This window comes from Delphinus delphis, chromosome 2, assembly GCF_949987515.2.
Source record: "Delphinus delphis chromosome 2, mDelDel1.2, whole genome shotgun sequence".
NCBI classification, from domain to species: domain Eukaryota; kingdom Metazoa; phylum Chordata; class Mammalia; order Artiodactyla; family Delphinidae; genus Delphinus; species Delphinus delphis.
Genome location: NC_082684.1, coordinates 162,517,374 through 162,532,718, shown reverse-complemented (window position 1 = coordinate 162,532,718; position 15,345 = coordinate 162,517,374). Strand labels below are relative to the sequence as shown.

Below are 15,345 nucleotides of genomic sequence, written 5' to 3'. Positions count from 1 at the left end.
CAAGAATCTGGGTCTAGAGCACAGAAAATTTTCCAGAAACCACCCCTTCGCTGTTTAGACATTATAACAAAGCTAATGACATCACCTTAGAGAAAGTTTTGTGCTATAATGGCCTTTTTTCCCCCCAAACTAAACATATAATTTTTGCCTTTAAGACTTGAGAATGTTTTGCCGACAATTTTGTTCCCACAGGACTTGGGTATATAGTGTGATGACTACAGTCTTAGTTGAAGAAGAGCCATCCAGAGACCCTGAAGTAATCAAAACTGTATGATCTCTCAAACTGTGGGGTTCTATTGCTTTCCTCCACAGTGGGGTGGGTGTTTGTTATTACTGGTTTCTGCCATAAAATAAATACAACTCTATAGAGAGCTAACTGTGCAGAAGTGAGGGTGTAAAGAGGTTAGATTCCCCACAAATATTAGAGTATCTCTTTCAAGGTATCTATGAGCACAAGGTTAAACTTCTTCTCAGCCAAAGTCTTGACAGCAGGTGGAGGCAGGTGATGATCTCAATCGACCACCAACCCCACGTTCAAAGTCCATCCCACTGAAAAGTGACCTTGCGAGATTCAGGGGCATGTTGGTTCAGGTCCCCAGCTTGCAGTTGAATTTACTGAAATACAATGCCGTAGTAGCCAGGCTGTCTAACATAGCCTTGTGGCCCCACTGGACTCTTCTTTCATTGTATTTAATATTGATTTTGATTTTAAGGAGATAAAACATTGATTTCAAATTTAAGGGAAAGGGCATATTTTGAAATGAATCTCTTCTGATTACTCTATTCAACTAGCTTTAAGAAAACTTTATTATTAAAGACATATTTTCTAAAAATTATAACCACACCAGAAACTTACCTTGTGGATTTTAACATAAGGGTACTTAAAAATGGTTTGTGTAAGATAACTTTTCATTACGCTATAATGAGAATATCAATAGTGGTCTCACAGTCTTGCTGGAAATTCATAGGAACTCTAGTTGCACAGTTGCAAAAAAAAAAAATGTTTCTATTGGAAATAAAAGTGATTCTCTGATAGAGTAGTATGGTAGAGAATATCTAAGAAATATCAAGTAGTAAATGAAAGATGAAGGAAATAGGCCCCCTCTTTCTACCAAGGGTGCTTTCCATGAGCAGGATGGTGAGCACACAGCTTGATCTGAGCAACCAGCAAGCACTTCACTGGCGCATAGATCCCAGAAGAGGAGAAACTAGACTGCTTGAGGTCCAAGTGTAAACTTTAGGATCTCATGCTGAACCAACAAGCAAGCTTGACGGGAAGCCTCGCCGTATTTCCCACAATGGGAACAGCGTATTTGCATAAGGGTAGGATTTGGTAAAGTGGAATAACTGGAGAAGGTAGCCATCCGCAATATTATTTGATCTGAGTTTACCTCATTTATTTAATTCTGTATCAGACTGTGAATGGTACACAGGCAAGAACACTGTTTTAGTATGATAGATATTCCCAGGTAAAAATCTATACCAAAGAAAGCTGATGGGTATATGAAATCCCTAAACTTGGCAACACTGAAACTCTGTTTAGGAAAAGGAATTCTATTTAAAATAAAAGTCATATAGGTTTACAAATCTTCACAAGGATATTCTATATGATTTAGAAGAATCTCACTCCAGTCTTCTCACAATTTAATTTTTGTACTTAAACCATATATGTAGGCCTCTAGTACAACTCTATCCTTCCACTGAACAGTTATTGAATATTTGTCTTATCAAAAGCTTTTGTTGTAATGTTTGAGAAGCCAACCCTTGACAAAGACAGCTAGAGAAGAGTGACAACAAATAATAATCATTACAGAGAGAAGGATTAGAAACCAACATATTGGAAGATTAAAGTAGTAAGTCATTAACAGCTTGACAACATCACAACAGTGATGGACATTCAGATGTTAAGGTGACCGGTTCAGTTCAGGAAATACATGATCATAAATAAAGAAAACAAAATCACTGGGTATTCATGTGTCTGTGTTTAGAAAAAAAAGTAGAACTTGGACCATATTATGTTATCTAACAAGTGACCAAAACTCTTATCACTCCACATGACATACAGAAGACCTGGCATTGTAGGCTTAAAGACAGAAGCTACACAAATACATCAGACATGGAATATGCCAACTGTGATTAAATCTTAGTGATGCACGGTTCCTTGACATTTGCTTTTTTTTTTAAATTTATTTATTTTTTATTTTTAACATCTATGACGTTTGCTTTTGTACTTGCCCTTTACCCTTTGTTCTTTGGCAAGAGTGCAGAGGTAAGGGTGGGAGGGAGGGAGCCATGGGAAAGGCTGCTTGTAATTATTAAAAAACTCCATAGAAGGGTCCTTCAAAAACTTGCAGGGCTTCCCTGGTGGCGCAGTGGTTAAGAATCCGCCTGCCAATGCAGGGGACACGGGTTCGAGCCCTGCTCCGGGAAGATCCCACATGCCATGGAGCAACTAAGCCCGTGTGCTGCAACTACTGAGCCCGTGTGCACTAGGGCCCGTGTGCCACAACTACTGAGCCTGCGTGCCTGGAGCCCATGCTCTGCAACAAGAGAAGGCACCACCATGAGAAGCCTGCGCACCACAACGAAGAGTAGCCCCCGCTCCCTGCAACTAGAGAAAGCCCGCGTGCAGCAATAAAGACCCAACACAGCCAAAAATAAAATAAAAAATAAATTTATAAAAAAAAAAACTTGCAAGAACAGGAAGATGTCCAAGTGAATAATAGAGAATTTTGTTTCTTTTTTTGCTCTTCAGTGGTAAACAAGGACACGTCTGGTATTTCTCATTCTATTCACCATTCTATTCTCTCTTGAACTACTTTTGCTTCAACCTTTTAAAGGCCTGTTTGTGTTCAGAGTTCTTAGAATTACAGCTGAATAAAATCCAGTCAGAGAATAGAAGATGTGTATGGTACGGGTTTGAAGTGAGAAAGCATGAGTCAGAGACACTTGCTGCAAGACAGTGGAAGGTACGTTTAAGGCAGATGATTAACAAAAGCAAGCAGGACTAAGAGAGAAATTAGAAAGATTCACTAACTAAGCTAAACATAACATCAAACCATCAATAAGAAGTTGGAATAGTACCTATACAGAAGGCAAGACAACTATCATTGCTCCACTAGTAAGTAGGAAGCAAAATTAGGAAAGGAAAAATGATCATTTATGATGTGTGGGTATGTTGTAGAAACGCAGGGAAATTACTTATGAAACAATCCAAAGGTATACAGTTATATAGTAAGTGTAATTTAACGCAGTAAATTAGCGTTGAATAGAGAGCATCCAGCCTGAAACAAGATTGTAGAATATGATTGTTGCAGACAATTCTGTAATCTAATGAAAAGATATATTTTTGTCAAGCCTATATTTGGAGTACTTAGAGGAAAATGTAAATGATATTCATTGCTCACTGCCTTTCTTTGGAGAGCTGTGAAGTAGTGATGAAAAAACTAAAGCAGCAGGGGATGGAACAGCAAAACTGACTATGACAGGAGAGCCGAAAAGTGTGAAAGAGGAGAGAATTTATCCACTGGATCTCATGTCCCAGTGGGGTAAACTCCGGGCTGCACAAGTAGGGATGGGTTGCACAGGCGCAGAGGTCTCCAGGTGGCATGAACCAAAAAGCCTCTTGTGGTGTCTGAGTCCGTTTGGACTTCTGTAACAAAATACCATAGACTGGGTGGCTTATAAACAATAGAACTTTATTCCTCATAATTCTGGAGACCGGGAAGTCCAAGATGAAAGCACCAGCATATCGAGTGTCTGGGGAGGACTCGTTTCCTGGTTCATAGACAGCCTTCTTCTCCATGTCTTCACATGAAGGAAGTGGGGAGGAAGCAATCTGAGGTCTCTATAAAAGTGAGGTCTCGGGGCTTCCCTGGTGGCGCAGTGGTTGAGAGTCCGCCTGCCAATGCGGGGGACACGGGGTCGTGCCCCGGTCTGGGAAGATCCCACATGCCACGGAGCGGCTGCACCCGTGAGCCATGGCTGCTGAGCCTGCGCGTCCGGAGCCTGTGCTCCGCAACGGGAGAGGCCACAACAGTGAGAGGCCCGCATACCGGAAAAAAAAAAAAAAACAATAAAAAAAGTGAAGTCTCTGATTGCATTCACTTTGACCAAATCATGTCCCAAATCTTGGGGATTTGGTTTCAACATATGAATTTTCAGAGAACACCAACAATCTATGGCATGCAGGAGGCAAGAAACAAAAGGTACAGGGGTGCAGTTTGAAGGCAATGAAGAGCTGAAACAAAAGAGAGTCTCTGAAATGCTGCCCAAGAAAAGCTGATGAAAACAATATTGAAAACCATGATGCAGATGAGAGCACCAAGGTAGTGAAAAGAAAAACTCTGAATGCTATTCCACTCCAGCAATTCGAGGTCAGAAAGATAAGGAACAAAAGTGGCAGAGAGGCAACAGTTGGGAATGTAGGATGAAAGCCATGACAGTCTGGCATTCCGGAAACTAAACTGAAGATGGAATTCAAGAGGAGAGAGTGATCATCTATGTCAAATGCAGCTGAGAGATCAACTAAGAAAAGATGGACAGATGGGTACTGCAACAATGTGAAGCTTGTTAGTGACTGTCAAGAGCAGCAGACCAGAGCCTACTCAGAGCTCAGGACTGAATGCGAGGAGAGGAATTTGGAGAATTGATTATAGGTAACTCTTTCCAAGAGTTTTGTCACAGTGGGGATAGGAGTGGGAGAGTAACTGACAAGAAGATGTGAGATAAAAAGAGTTTCTCTTTTTAAGAAGAGAAATGAAAACTGGTTTGTATGCTTATGAGACTAACCCAGAAGAAAGGGACAAATTAACAATACAAAAGAGGAGAAAGTTGCTACAGGAATATCGCTGAGTAAAGGGGATATGCTCTACTACCTAGGAGAGGAGCTGCTGGGACAGTTGATCCTCTAGAGGTGAGGCAGAGTATATATATGGATGCAGATTTAGGAGGATGGGGAATTAACAGTGGTGGAGAAACAAAGTCATGAGCTGAGAATGTGTGGAGGAGAGGAGATACTGGAGGTTCGAGGAGAAAGGAGATGTATAAAGTAGTCCTACAGGAGAGGAGGGGAGAAGAAATGCACCAGGGACAAGTATGTGACGGGGGCGGCATTCAGAGCCCACTGGGGGATGACGTGGGACGTCTGGGCCAGATTCTGGAGTCAGAGAGCTTGAATGAGAACCCAGCCTCCAGCACCTTTCAGCTATGTGATCTGGGCAAGTTAGCTAAGCTCTCTCTCTAAGCCTCCCTTTCCTGCTCCATAAATCAGAAATAATAATAATACTTTCTCATAGAAGATTCACTGATTGGATGGATGGATAGATGGATAGACAGATAGAGATAAACAGCATAGAAATGTGCCTGAAACAAAGTTTTATATGACAGCTATTATCTACCCTGATGTTAATGACCATGAATTTAAATTCAAGATAAACACCAAAGATCAACATTTATCAAAGTCACTTAACTCCTTCCTCTTTCACCACCTAATGCAACAAGTTACCAAGTCCTGTTAATTCTAACTGAAAAAACAAAAACTTTAAAATATCACGTTGTGTCATATAAAATTACTGATATTCAATTGCTGATTTTCTACAGATCTGTATACAGTTCAACCTATTGTGTTCCCTAACTTGTGTCAGACTGACTTTAGATGAGGGACCCAAACCCTAACAGACGGTGGAATTTTTGTCCTGCTTTATTGGAAAGTTCCTTCAGATGCCAACATACGTCTACCTTCACAGCCTTCCCATATCTTTTATCTATGTCTATTCCTATTCTATTCTAGAATCTCAGGACACACACATACACACACACACACACACACCCCTTCTAAAAACTTTCTTTTAAAAAAATCACTGGAAAAGGTATTTTTCTAAATCGAAGAAAGAGGCATCTAAGCCGGTCAGGAGAAAAATGAGTGATGAGCTCTCATGAGCTGAAAGGAAAGTGTTGGATCCACTGAGCAGAAAGATCAACTGAGGCCTGGAGGGAGCAAAGGGAGCTTCAGTAGGGACCATCCCTGTGCCATGCCTGAAACAGATTTCCCAGAAAAATATCGTGAAGATGAAAGATGAGGCAAAGCCCTGAGAGGCAAAAACCCTGAAAACAATAACAACCAAACCAACCCTCTAAAAAGTCAACTCTCATAAAAAAAATATATATATATACCACACACAGAAACCTCAAGCTTGAGACCAAATGACTTGCGTTGTTTTCTATCAATACATAATGCAATAGGTTCCACTGAATCAAACACTCATCCCATCCCAAAAACTTTATATGATACTGCAGTTACTCCAGTTTCGACCCAAAGAGTCAATTTTTTAAAGGAACCTCAACTCTTCTGAACAGGCTTATACACCTGCTGGATAATAATTTACCTTTTTAAAAAAATGTGATCACAATTTCTGAAGAGTTGAAAATATCTCTGCTGCTTGGGTGGTAAGTGAGACTGTGTTTGCAGTACCTCCGAGCTGCCTTCCTTTAAACCAGTGAGAATGCCGGGCAGATGAACAGGCTGCACAGTCTCCCTGGACTCCGTGCTGGAGAACATCTCACAAGCATAATGAACTTTATGCAAACTACCGCCCATGTTTACACAGGGACAATTTTATTTTCTAACTTAAAATTAGCAAAAATAAGTTTTATCTCCAAGAGGAATTCACTACCCAACTACTTCATTTTGAAGCTGAGGTGCCAAGATGCATAACGCATATATAATTTATGTGATTTCTACACATTTTAATTGCCAAATTCAAGTTGAATTAACTGTATTCATGAAAACCCCAGCAGTTTCAGTAACCCTTGGCTTAATCCGTATTTAACAAGTACTGACAGGCTTTTTTTTTTTATTAGGAAGGCAGTAATCACACACCATCTGCTGCCAGTTAAATGGAAATAATTCAATTGTTAAACTACAAATGTAAAGGACTGACTTATAAATATGTTTGATTAAAATAGACACTGGGGCTTCCCTGGTGGCGCAGTGGTTGAGCGTCCGCCTGCCGATGCAGGGGACGCGGGTTCGTGTCCCGGTCCGGGAAGATCCCACATGCCGCGGAGCGGCTGAGCCCGTGAGCCATGGCCGCTGAGCCTGCGCGTCCGGAGCCTGTGCTCCGCAACGGGAGAGGCCACAACAGTGAAAGGCCCACGTACCGCAAAAAATAAATTAAATAAATAAATAAACAAATAAATAAATAAACAAACAAACAGACACTGGGCAGATTTCTTTTGGCAGCATCTGGTGCAGCCAACTCTCGATCACTGAAGGGTGGATAACCCATCCCCTTTCCTTTTTTCCCTCTCATGCTTTGCAATTTCAGGGTATGAGCACTTTTGTCATAGAATGAGCAGAACAAGAAGTGATGGATACACATATAGCCCTGCCAGGTATATGACTCCACGTTAAAAACAGTAATAACATTCCCTGTTTTAAATGACAAAAAAGTGACCAAAACACTAGTCACCTATATGGTAACTAGGAAACAGTATTTTTCATTGTACTATAGTGTTCAGATTCATGAATTTCTAGACATAAACATTTAGTAGATGAAATTGTTATTAATCACCGCTTAGTTCATTCAATTCTGAGTCCATTTATGAAATTTATATTCTCCATGAGTCAACTTATAAAAATAAGAATTTTCATCACACATGGCAGATGGTCTCTCTGATCCCTAAGCTAACTGATATAAGGACAAAAGACAAAAAGATATAAATACAGAGATATTAGGAAAGGAGATGATAGCAGAAACGAGATCAACAAATTTTGAAAGATGGAAAGTAGACAGAGAAATTGTAAAGGAGTTGGCAGAGAAGAGGAGGGTTAAAAAGCTGTGTGTCTCACAGAAATCCTGAGAATTTCAGCCACTAGAGGCACTGATGATTTGGAAAGCAGAGCTGAGTTGCAGGAATGAAAATTAGGACTTTATTAAAAGCTGGTATACAAATCTTAGACTCTCAGATCTCTCCCTAACCCAGCACATCAGGTCCTGTCCTCAATTCTAGTCCTTTCTCCCTCCATTCATCATAGAGAAGACCAAAGATCAGCCTCTAAGAAATCCTAGAGTCTCAAATTACATAGCATCATTCACAAATGAGTGCATAGCAAAGGATCACTGATATTTTAAGGAGGCTCAGTGCTAGATATTCTCCCTTTGTCTCTCAGAGCCACCCCCTCCCATCTCTACCCTGCAGTGTGACCCAGGAGGCCAAGCCCTAGAGACTATACCCAGGCTCCTGAATTCTGCCTCCTATGTGGATTAGGTGAATGGGAGGCACCAGCCAGAGGTGGCAGGGCAAGAGTCAAATCTCCCTCTCTGTGGGGCTAAAGGTTATCAGTAGCAACATTCCCTTATTAGACAATATAATATTATTTAGTAAGCAATATAATAATGATTTTTTTAGTAGCCTCATTCAGGCAACCCTCTCCCCGAGCTGCAGCTGTAACTAGTGCTCTCTTCAGGTCCCAACAATTTCTCCCTCCACAGCCCTTTAGGTCCAGGGACATTAACAGCTCTTTGCTGCTGTAAACCTCTGCTTTTCACCATCTCTTATTTACCCTAAACCCTGCAAACAGATCTTCCTAAGTGTGACAATAATATCTTCCAAATATTATTATCTACTAGGATCCTAACTGATACAGTCTCTGACTTGAAAGAGAGAGATCAACTCAAACTAGCTTTTTAGAAGTAGCTAGTAACATAGGGACAGAAGATACAAAAAATATCAGAGAAATAAGATATTAAGATAGTACATCTAGTAACAAGAACAAAATGCTAGAGAATAGAAAAAATCAGAAGGAAAAACTCCTGGAATTTAAAAATTTAACTAACTGAAATAAAATAATAGAGGTGATAGAAAGTAAAAAAGAAAATCTATCAGAAAGAAAATGATAAACACCAGAACATGAAAATGGGAGAGAAAATAAGGTTTGGGCATTGACCTAGGGTATCCAATATCCCACTAATAAATAATCCAAAAAGAGAGCAGGGAAAACAAAGAGTGAATGATTAAGAATTAAAGAAATCAGGGAATCTGAGTGAGCGATATACAAGAATTATGTGTGTTATTTTTGTGACTTTTCTGTGATTTAAAAGTTATTTCAAAATGAAAAGTTTATATATATATGATATATGTACATACATATATACATAAAATTTTATTTGGCTACATATTCAAGTAAGAAAAAAATGTTACTTACAAAGGATCAACATGGCACTGAACTTCTCAACAGCAACAATGGGGATGTGAAAGCAATGAATTTATAATGTTAACATTTTGAGGGAAAATTACTTTCAACCTAGAATTTTGAGCCCAGTCAAACTGTCCATCAAGTTATAAGTTTAAAATAAAGAGATTTCAAAAATCACAAGGACTGAAGAAAATTTATCATGGATGCTCTTTTCCTTAGGAAGGAAGCTACAGTAGAATGTGTTATAGCAAAACGAGGTAGAAAACCAAGAGAGGAAGACACTGGATTCAAGAAATAGCATTTCTAACCCTGGGGCTAGACAGTGGAAAGCTCCAGGATGAGAGCCGGCAGCACACCTAGAGCCGGCAGTTGAGGTGGGAGCAGGGGTGAACGGCTAGAGCAGGACATTTATTTTCCAGGGGAAACAAAAAGGAAGTTGTGGGTTAATTGACGTGTTTGAATATTTTGAAAATTATTGGTCTATTGAGTATTTGGTGGGAAAAGATATGTAAAAAGAAAACTAAGCAAATGAATGAAAAAGGAAGAGAGAGATGAGAGACAGAGACCACCATTAATTCCAGGAGAAAAAGACAAAAGGCTGTGCCAGAAAGAAGACGATCAACAGTGTTCAAATCATAATAATAATGGTATGCACTGTGAATAGTAATAATATGCACTGACTATTGGCATAAATAAAAACTATAATACAACTCATCAAGATGATGGTGTTGGTGGTAAATGAGTAAGATGGTCTAAGAGAGGCATACTGTCAATCACCATAACAGGAAGCAAATAAAGTCTAAACATTAATAATTAAGAAATCACAGGGGGCTTCCCTGGTGGCACAGTGGTTGAGAATCTGCCTGCCAATGCAGGGGACACGGGTTCTAGCCCTGGTGTGGGAAGATCCCACATGCCATGGAGCAACTAGACCTGTGAGACACAACTACTGAGCCTGCGTGTCTGGAGCCTGTGTTCCACAACAAGAGAGGCCGTGACAGTGAGAGGCCCATGCACCGTGATGAAGAGTGGCCCCCACTCGCCGCAATTAGAGAAAGCCCTCGCACAGAAACCAAGACCCAACACAGCCAAAAATAATAAATAAATAAATAAATAAAAATTAAAAAAAAAAAAAAAAAAAGAAGAAATCACGGGACTTCCCTGGTGGTCTAGTGGGTAAGATTCAGTGCTCCCACTGCAGGGGGCCCGGGTTCGATCCCTGGTCAGGGAACTAGAACCTGCATGCATCTTGCAACTAAGAAGTCCACATGCTGCAACTAAAGATCCTGCATGTCACAACTAAGGCCAGCCACAGCCTAAGTAAATAAATAATAATAGTAATAAAAAAGAAATCACAACATTTGCATGTTGTTTTAAAACATGGGTGTAAATGCCAGAAGAAACAGCAGGGAGTTAAAGGTTATTGCCTTTGCAGAAAGAGACTAAGGGTTGAATGGGGTTAGGGAGGCAGACCCGTTATTTAGGGTAAGCTTGGCGTTTTAACATTAAGCGCATACATTACTTTGATAAAAATAAAATTAATAACAAATTAAAATACAATGACCATGTATTCCTTATATGTCCTATCTTTCATGTAAAATATAGTTATATCTATATTACTTATATCTATAATTATAGATAACTGTCATTAACTTCAAGGAGCTTTTGGGAAATAAATAACCCATGGAATGGAAGTAATGATGTACCTTAAAATCAGCGAGACGCATGCTCATCTGTTCATACCTCATTAGATTTTCCAGAATAGTTACGATTTCAACTATTTAATCCCACTCTTTTGATAAATATGCTTATGCTTTTCAGATAGTGTGACCTAATTTTCTGCTTGAAAATTATTGTTACCCTAACTATATATTTAACCTATCACTAATTGAACTTAGGCATATCAGAGAACTTAATGCTGTGCTATCGTCAACATTTTACACCAGATACAGAAAAATCTATTGCCTATATCTTCAGTGTGATAAATATCACCTTCAGATGAAACAATCATTGTGCTGTTTTAGCCTTGGCATTTAAAGAATTAGAGCTACTATTCTAGAAATATAGATCCATTTTGAAATCACCTGTCACCGTTTGCTTAACCTTTTCAGATAGCTAAATCATAAGGTATATTGCAAGTAAAGTGAAGAGCTTTAAAAGAGAATAAATAAATGGTAGACAAGGAGGCAAAGGGGGAAAAAAGAGACAACAATGTTTTCATATCCATCAGTTCATCGAACTCTCTTAACTGAATGAAGTAGATTACACCTTACAGATGAGGAAACTAAGGTTCAGAGAGCTTTCAATTTGCCAAGGATCACAGAGGATAGATCAATATAACTGAACAATTATTGAACAGCTACTGTATACCAGATACTGCACCACCACACACACTAGGAATGTTATGGTGATGGTTTTCAGGGACCTTACAAAGTCAAAGGGGACAGAGGACAAAACACTAATGGATTAGTAAGGTACTACGGCAGCTAACCCAGGCTTCCTGGAAAACCAGCAGCTAAACTGAAACCTGGAAAACAGGTAGGAATTATCTGGGCAAAGCGTATTAATTTTCATTCTAAGTAATATTAACTCAGTATTTCTTGATGAGAATTTTAGAGCATATCCAATATATACAACACATTCTTCCCATCTGCTATGGATAAAATGTGTCCCCCCAAAATTTGTGTTTTGAAGCCCTAATCTCAATGTGATGGTATGTGGAGGTGGGGTCTTTGGGGGTTCATTAGGTTTAAATGAGATCATGAAGGTAGAGCCCCCACGATGAGATTAATGTCCTGAAAAGAAAAGGAATAGAGACAAGAGGTCTCTCCCACCATGGGAGAACACTGAGAAGGCTGCCAGCCAGAAAGAGGGTTCTCACCAGGAATCAAATCAGCCATCATCTTGTTCTTGGACTTCCAGCCTCCAGAACTGAGAGAAAATTCATTTCTGTTGGTTAAGCTACCCAAAATACCTGGGTTAAGCTACTCAGGTATTTTGTTATGGTAGCCCAAGCCAACTAAAACATCATTTTTTATAAAATTCAAAATCTACCTAGGAAGGCAGAATAAAACCACAAAACAGTATCAGAAACAGGCAGAACTGAATAAAGCGACCTGGTTTTGAATCTAAATTCTTCAAGGGGCTAAACCTCTCCAAGACAGAGTTGTCACCTCTCTAAATTAATAATCATATTGACCTAATAGAACTGTTGTAAGGATTAAGTGAGTTAATAAACGTGAAGTCCCTGTAAAAAGTTCAAAAAGTGATAACCATCACCATTATAACAAAAGATGTCATGAGACTGTCGAAGAAAAATTAATCAGTTGATCTAGAAGAGAAATGGGAAATTCTATTCAAGAAAAATTTGAGGATTATAACCTGGGAAGAGCATCTCAGAAAGCTCCAAGACCTGTTCCATGCATTAGAAGTCAAGACATAGTTATAGAAGCTTTTTGAAGTAGAGGGCTGTGTATTAAATGATGTATTATTGACAGTTCACACAATCCAGATCTGTCTTCAGCCTAGAAGATCAAGAAGCAATGTTATCTTTTAAGGAGTTGCCTCGTTGCTGCTAGGAGGAGGTTGCTCTTTCTGGTTAAGCAGGTATTTCTGCCAACCGGGGAAGGTTTGGTTGATGCATAAAGCAGATACACAATGCACAGTAGAGGGGAGAGAGGAGGCCAAAGGGCAGAGACAATATTTTATGTTTAAATTTTTCTCGTCTTGCCATAAAATATGAATTTTATTTCACAAGACAATACCTAATTACATGCCAAATGATTAATTAGTATAAAAAACATACTCATTTCTCTCTTCAGCATTTTTGCTCCTCCCTCCCTTTGGAACACACTCTCACCAGCTCTTATCATCTCACCCCACCTCTTATCATCTTTCAGATCTCCATTTAATTACCCACCCCCAGGACTTGCCTCAACTTCCCTGAGCCTAAGAGACTCTCCTTCCTTCCTCCCTCCTATGGCTCTATCTCAGCCCAGGATTCAAGGACTTGTGACCACATGAAATCACCCACTTTAATTGCACACTTTTCTTATCTCTCTCCTCCTAAGATAACGTAAACTTTATAAAACCAAAGGCATTTTCTTAGCCAATGTCCTTACGCAGAAACAGTATCTGGCACGTGGTAGTGGCTCGATGAACTTTTTGAACAAATGACTGACCGCTGTTGGATTAAGCATGCATATATCAGATAAAGAGAATTCAACAGTTTCTTGGGAAGTTGGCATCTATGTAGAATCTTAATAGTATCTGTAGGGGTCACCACAAGGGAAATAATATTCTATCCAGGAAGCCAGTGTCCACAATTTGGGTAGCTGTCCCCATAGAGCATTAGAATTTATCTTGATCTTGACACGCAGTATGTTAGTGTGAGATCTTTACATCTCACCCAGTAGCTCTTGAAAAACCACCCCCTTGGGGCATATCTTTTTGTTTTATTGTCTCCCGGCTATGGGGTATTTTTTGACGAATGTGCACACTGAGCAGTACCTGCAGAGTTCTGCTGGCACCTAAGGCCTGAGAGTGAGGGATGCTAGATGTCCTGAAGCACAATGAGCAATGCCTCACCACAAAGAATTACCCTGAGGGGAAAGAAACAAAAACAAAAACACTAGTACTGCTCCCCTCAAAGACAATGCAGGGCAAGGCTTCATAGCTTCCCCCGCTGCTGAGGCTAAGTAGCTGAGAATTTGGTGTTTCTCTTTTTGAACAACTGAACCCGCTTGCTGTCTAGTTTAACAATTCTCTCCCTCTGCTGACATGTTTACCCTTAGCCAAGAAACTTTTCCTGAGCTGCCTCTTCCAAGAATTCTTCAATTCTGATTAAGGTCAAACTCTCAGTTGTGTATCACACAACTTTAAATCTGTAACATTTTAGTAAATACCTGAAGAGTTGATTTTTTTCCCCACGATCTATGGTCTCAAAATGAGTTGAACTGACAGCATTATAGCTCTTAAACAAAATTTAAAAGACAATGTTTTTTTAAAAAAAAAATATACTAAGTTGGTATGAATCCATAATGCTAGGATTTAGGTAGATGCAGACAGCTGCAAGAGGCCGTATAATCGGGTTTTTAATTTACTCAACTCATATATCTTGAGCCACTACGTGTATAGGCACTGGGCTAGGGATATAGGTGACATCAGCACATGTCTAAGTCCGTTTGGGATGCTATAACAAAATACCATAGACTGGGTGGCTTAAACAACAGACGTTTACTTTTCACAGTTTGGGAGGCTGGAAGTCAGAGATCAGGGTGCCAGCATGCTCACATTCTTGGCAAAGGCCCTCTTCTTGGTTTGCAGATGGATGTCTGCTTGCTGGGTCCTCACACGGCAGAGAGCAGAGAGAAGGAGCAAGCTCTAAATTCTATCGTGTCTCTTTTCAGAAGGCACAAACCCCATGCATAAGAGCTCCACCCTGATGTCCTAGTTACCTCTCAACACCCCACCTCCTAATAGTATCACATTGGGGGTTAGAATTTCAGTGTATCTATTTTAGGGGAGACACAAACATTCAGTCCATAATAGCATATACAAAGCTTCGTCCTTACACTAACGATATTGAAAGAAAATTCCCTATTGGTCTCTCATGATTTGCACATCTTCTGAGCAGGGGCACCAACTGCTTTTTGTTTCAAAGATGTTTGTAGAGTGAACAGGCTTGGAAGACAGAAAGAACAGAGGGCAAGTTTGTTGACTGTCCAGTATAAAAATATGTCTCCTTTCAGAGAGAGAGTCTACAAGACTTATTTGGAGCCCACTGTAAACTACTCCCTAAGTATGGGGTTCCTCTACTGTGGTACAAAGCATCCACCTGGGCTTCTCTGTGTTACTCCCATGGGACTCAGGGAGCAAGAAGAACCAACTGAACAAAGCTCACCCTGCCTGCTATGCCATAAATATCAAAGTCCTTTGACTCAGAAGGTCTCACGTCTTCTGCCAGAACCCATGAGATTGTGAATTGCTAACTTTTTAGCAAGCAATTAGGATAAATTCTCAGATTATTCATAATACTTGACAATAGGAACTAGCAATCATGGTATAAACAACCATAGAGCATACACCTTGAAAAATATAATCAAATTGCATTAGAAGTGAGAGGAAGAAAAAAGTGTCCTCAGTAG

At 39.8% G+C, this 15,345-nt stretch overlaps 1 protein-coding gene across 1 annotated transcript in view; it reads right to left on the bottom strand.

The window, feature by feature from the left end:
• The window catches only part of MALRD1 (MAM and LDL receptor class A domain containing 1), a 593,611-nt gene extending 587,013 nt beyond the window's left edge, over window positions 1–6,598 (bottom strand). Inside the window, exon 1 of the mRNA XM_060003111.1 lies at window positions 6,473–6,598. Coding sequence (XP_059859094.1) covers window positions 6,473–6,598 — 126 coding nt within the window. The remainder of the gene's footprint in view (window positions 1–6,472) is intronic.
• Window positions 6,599–15,345: the final 8,747 nt, after the last annotated feature.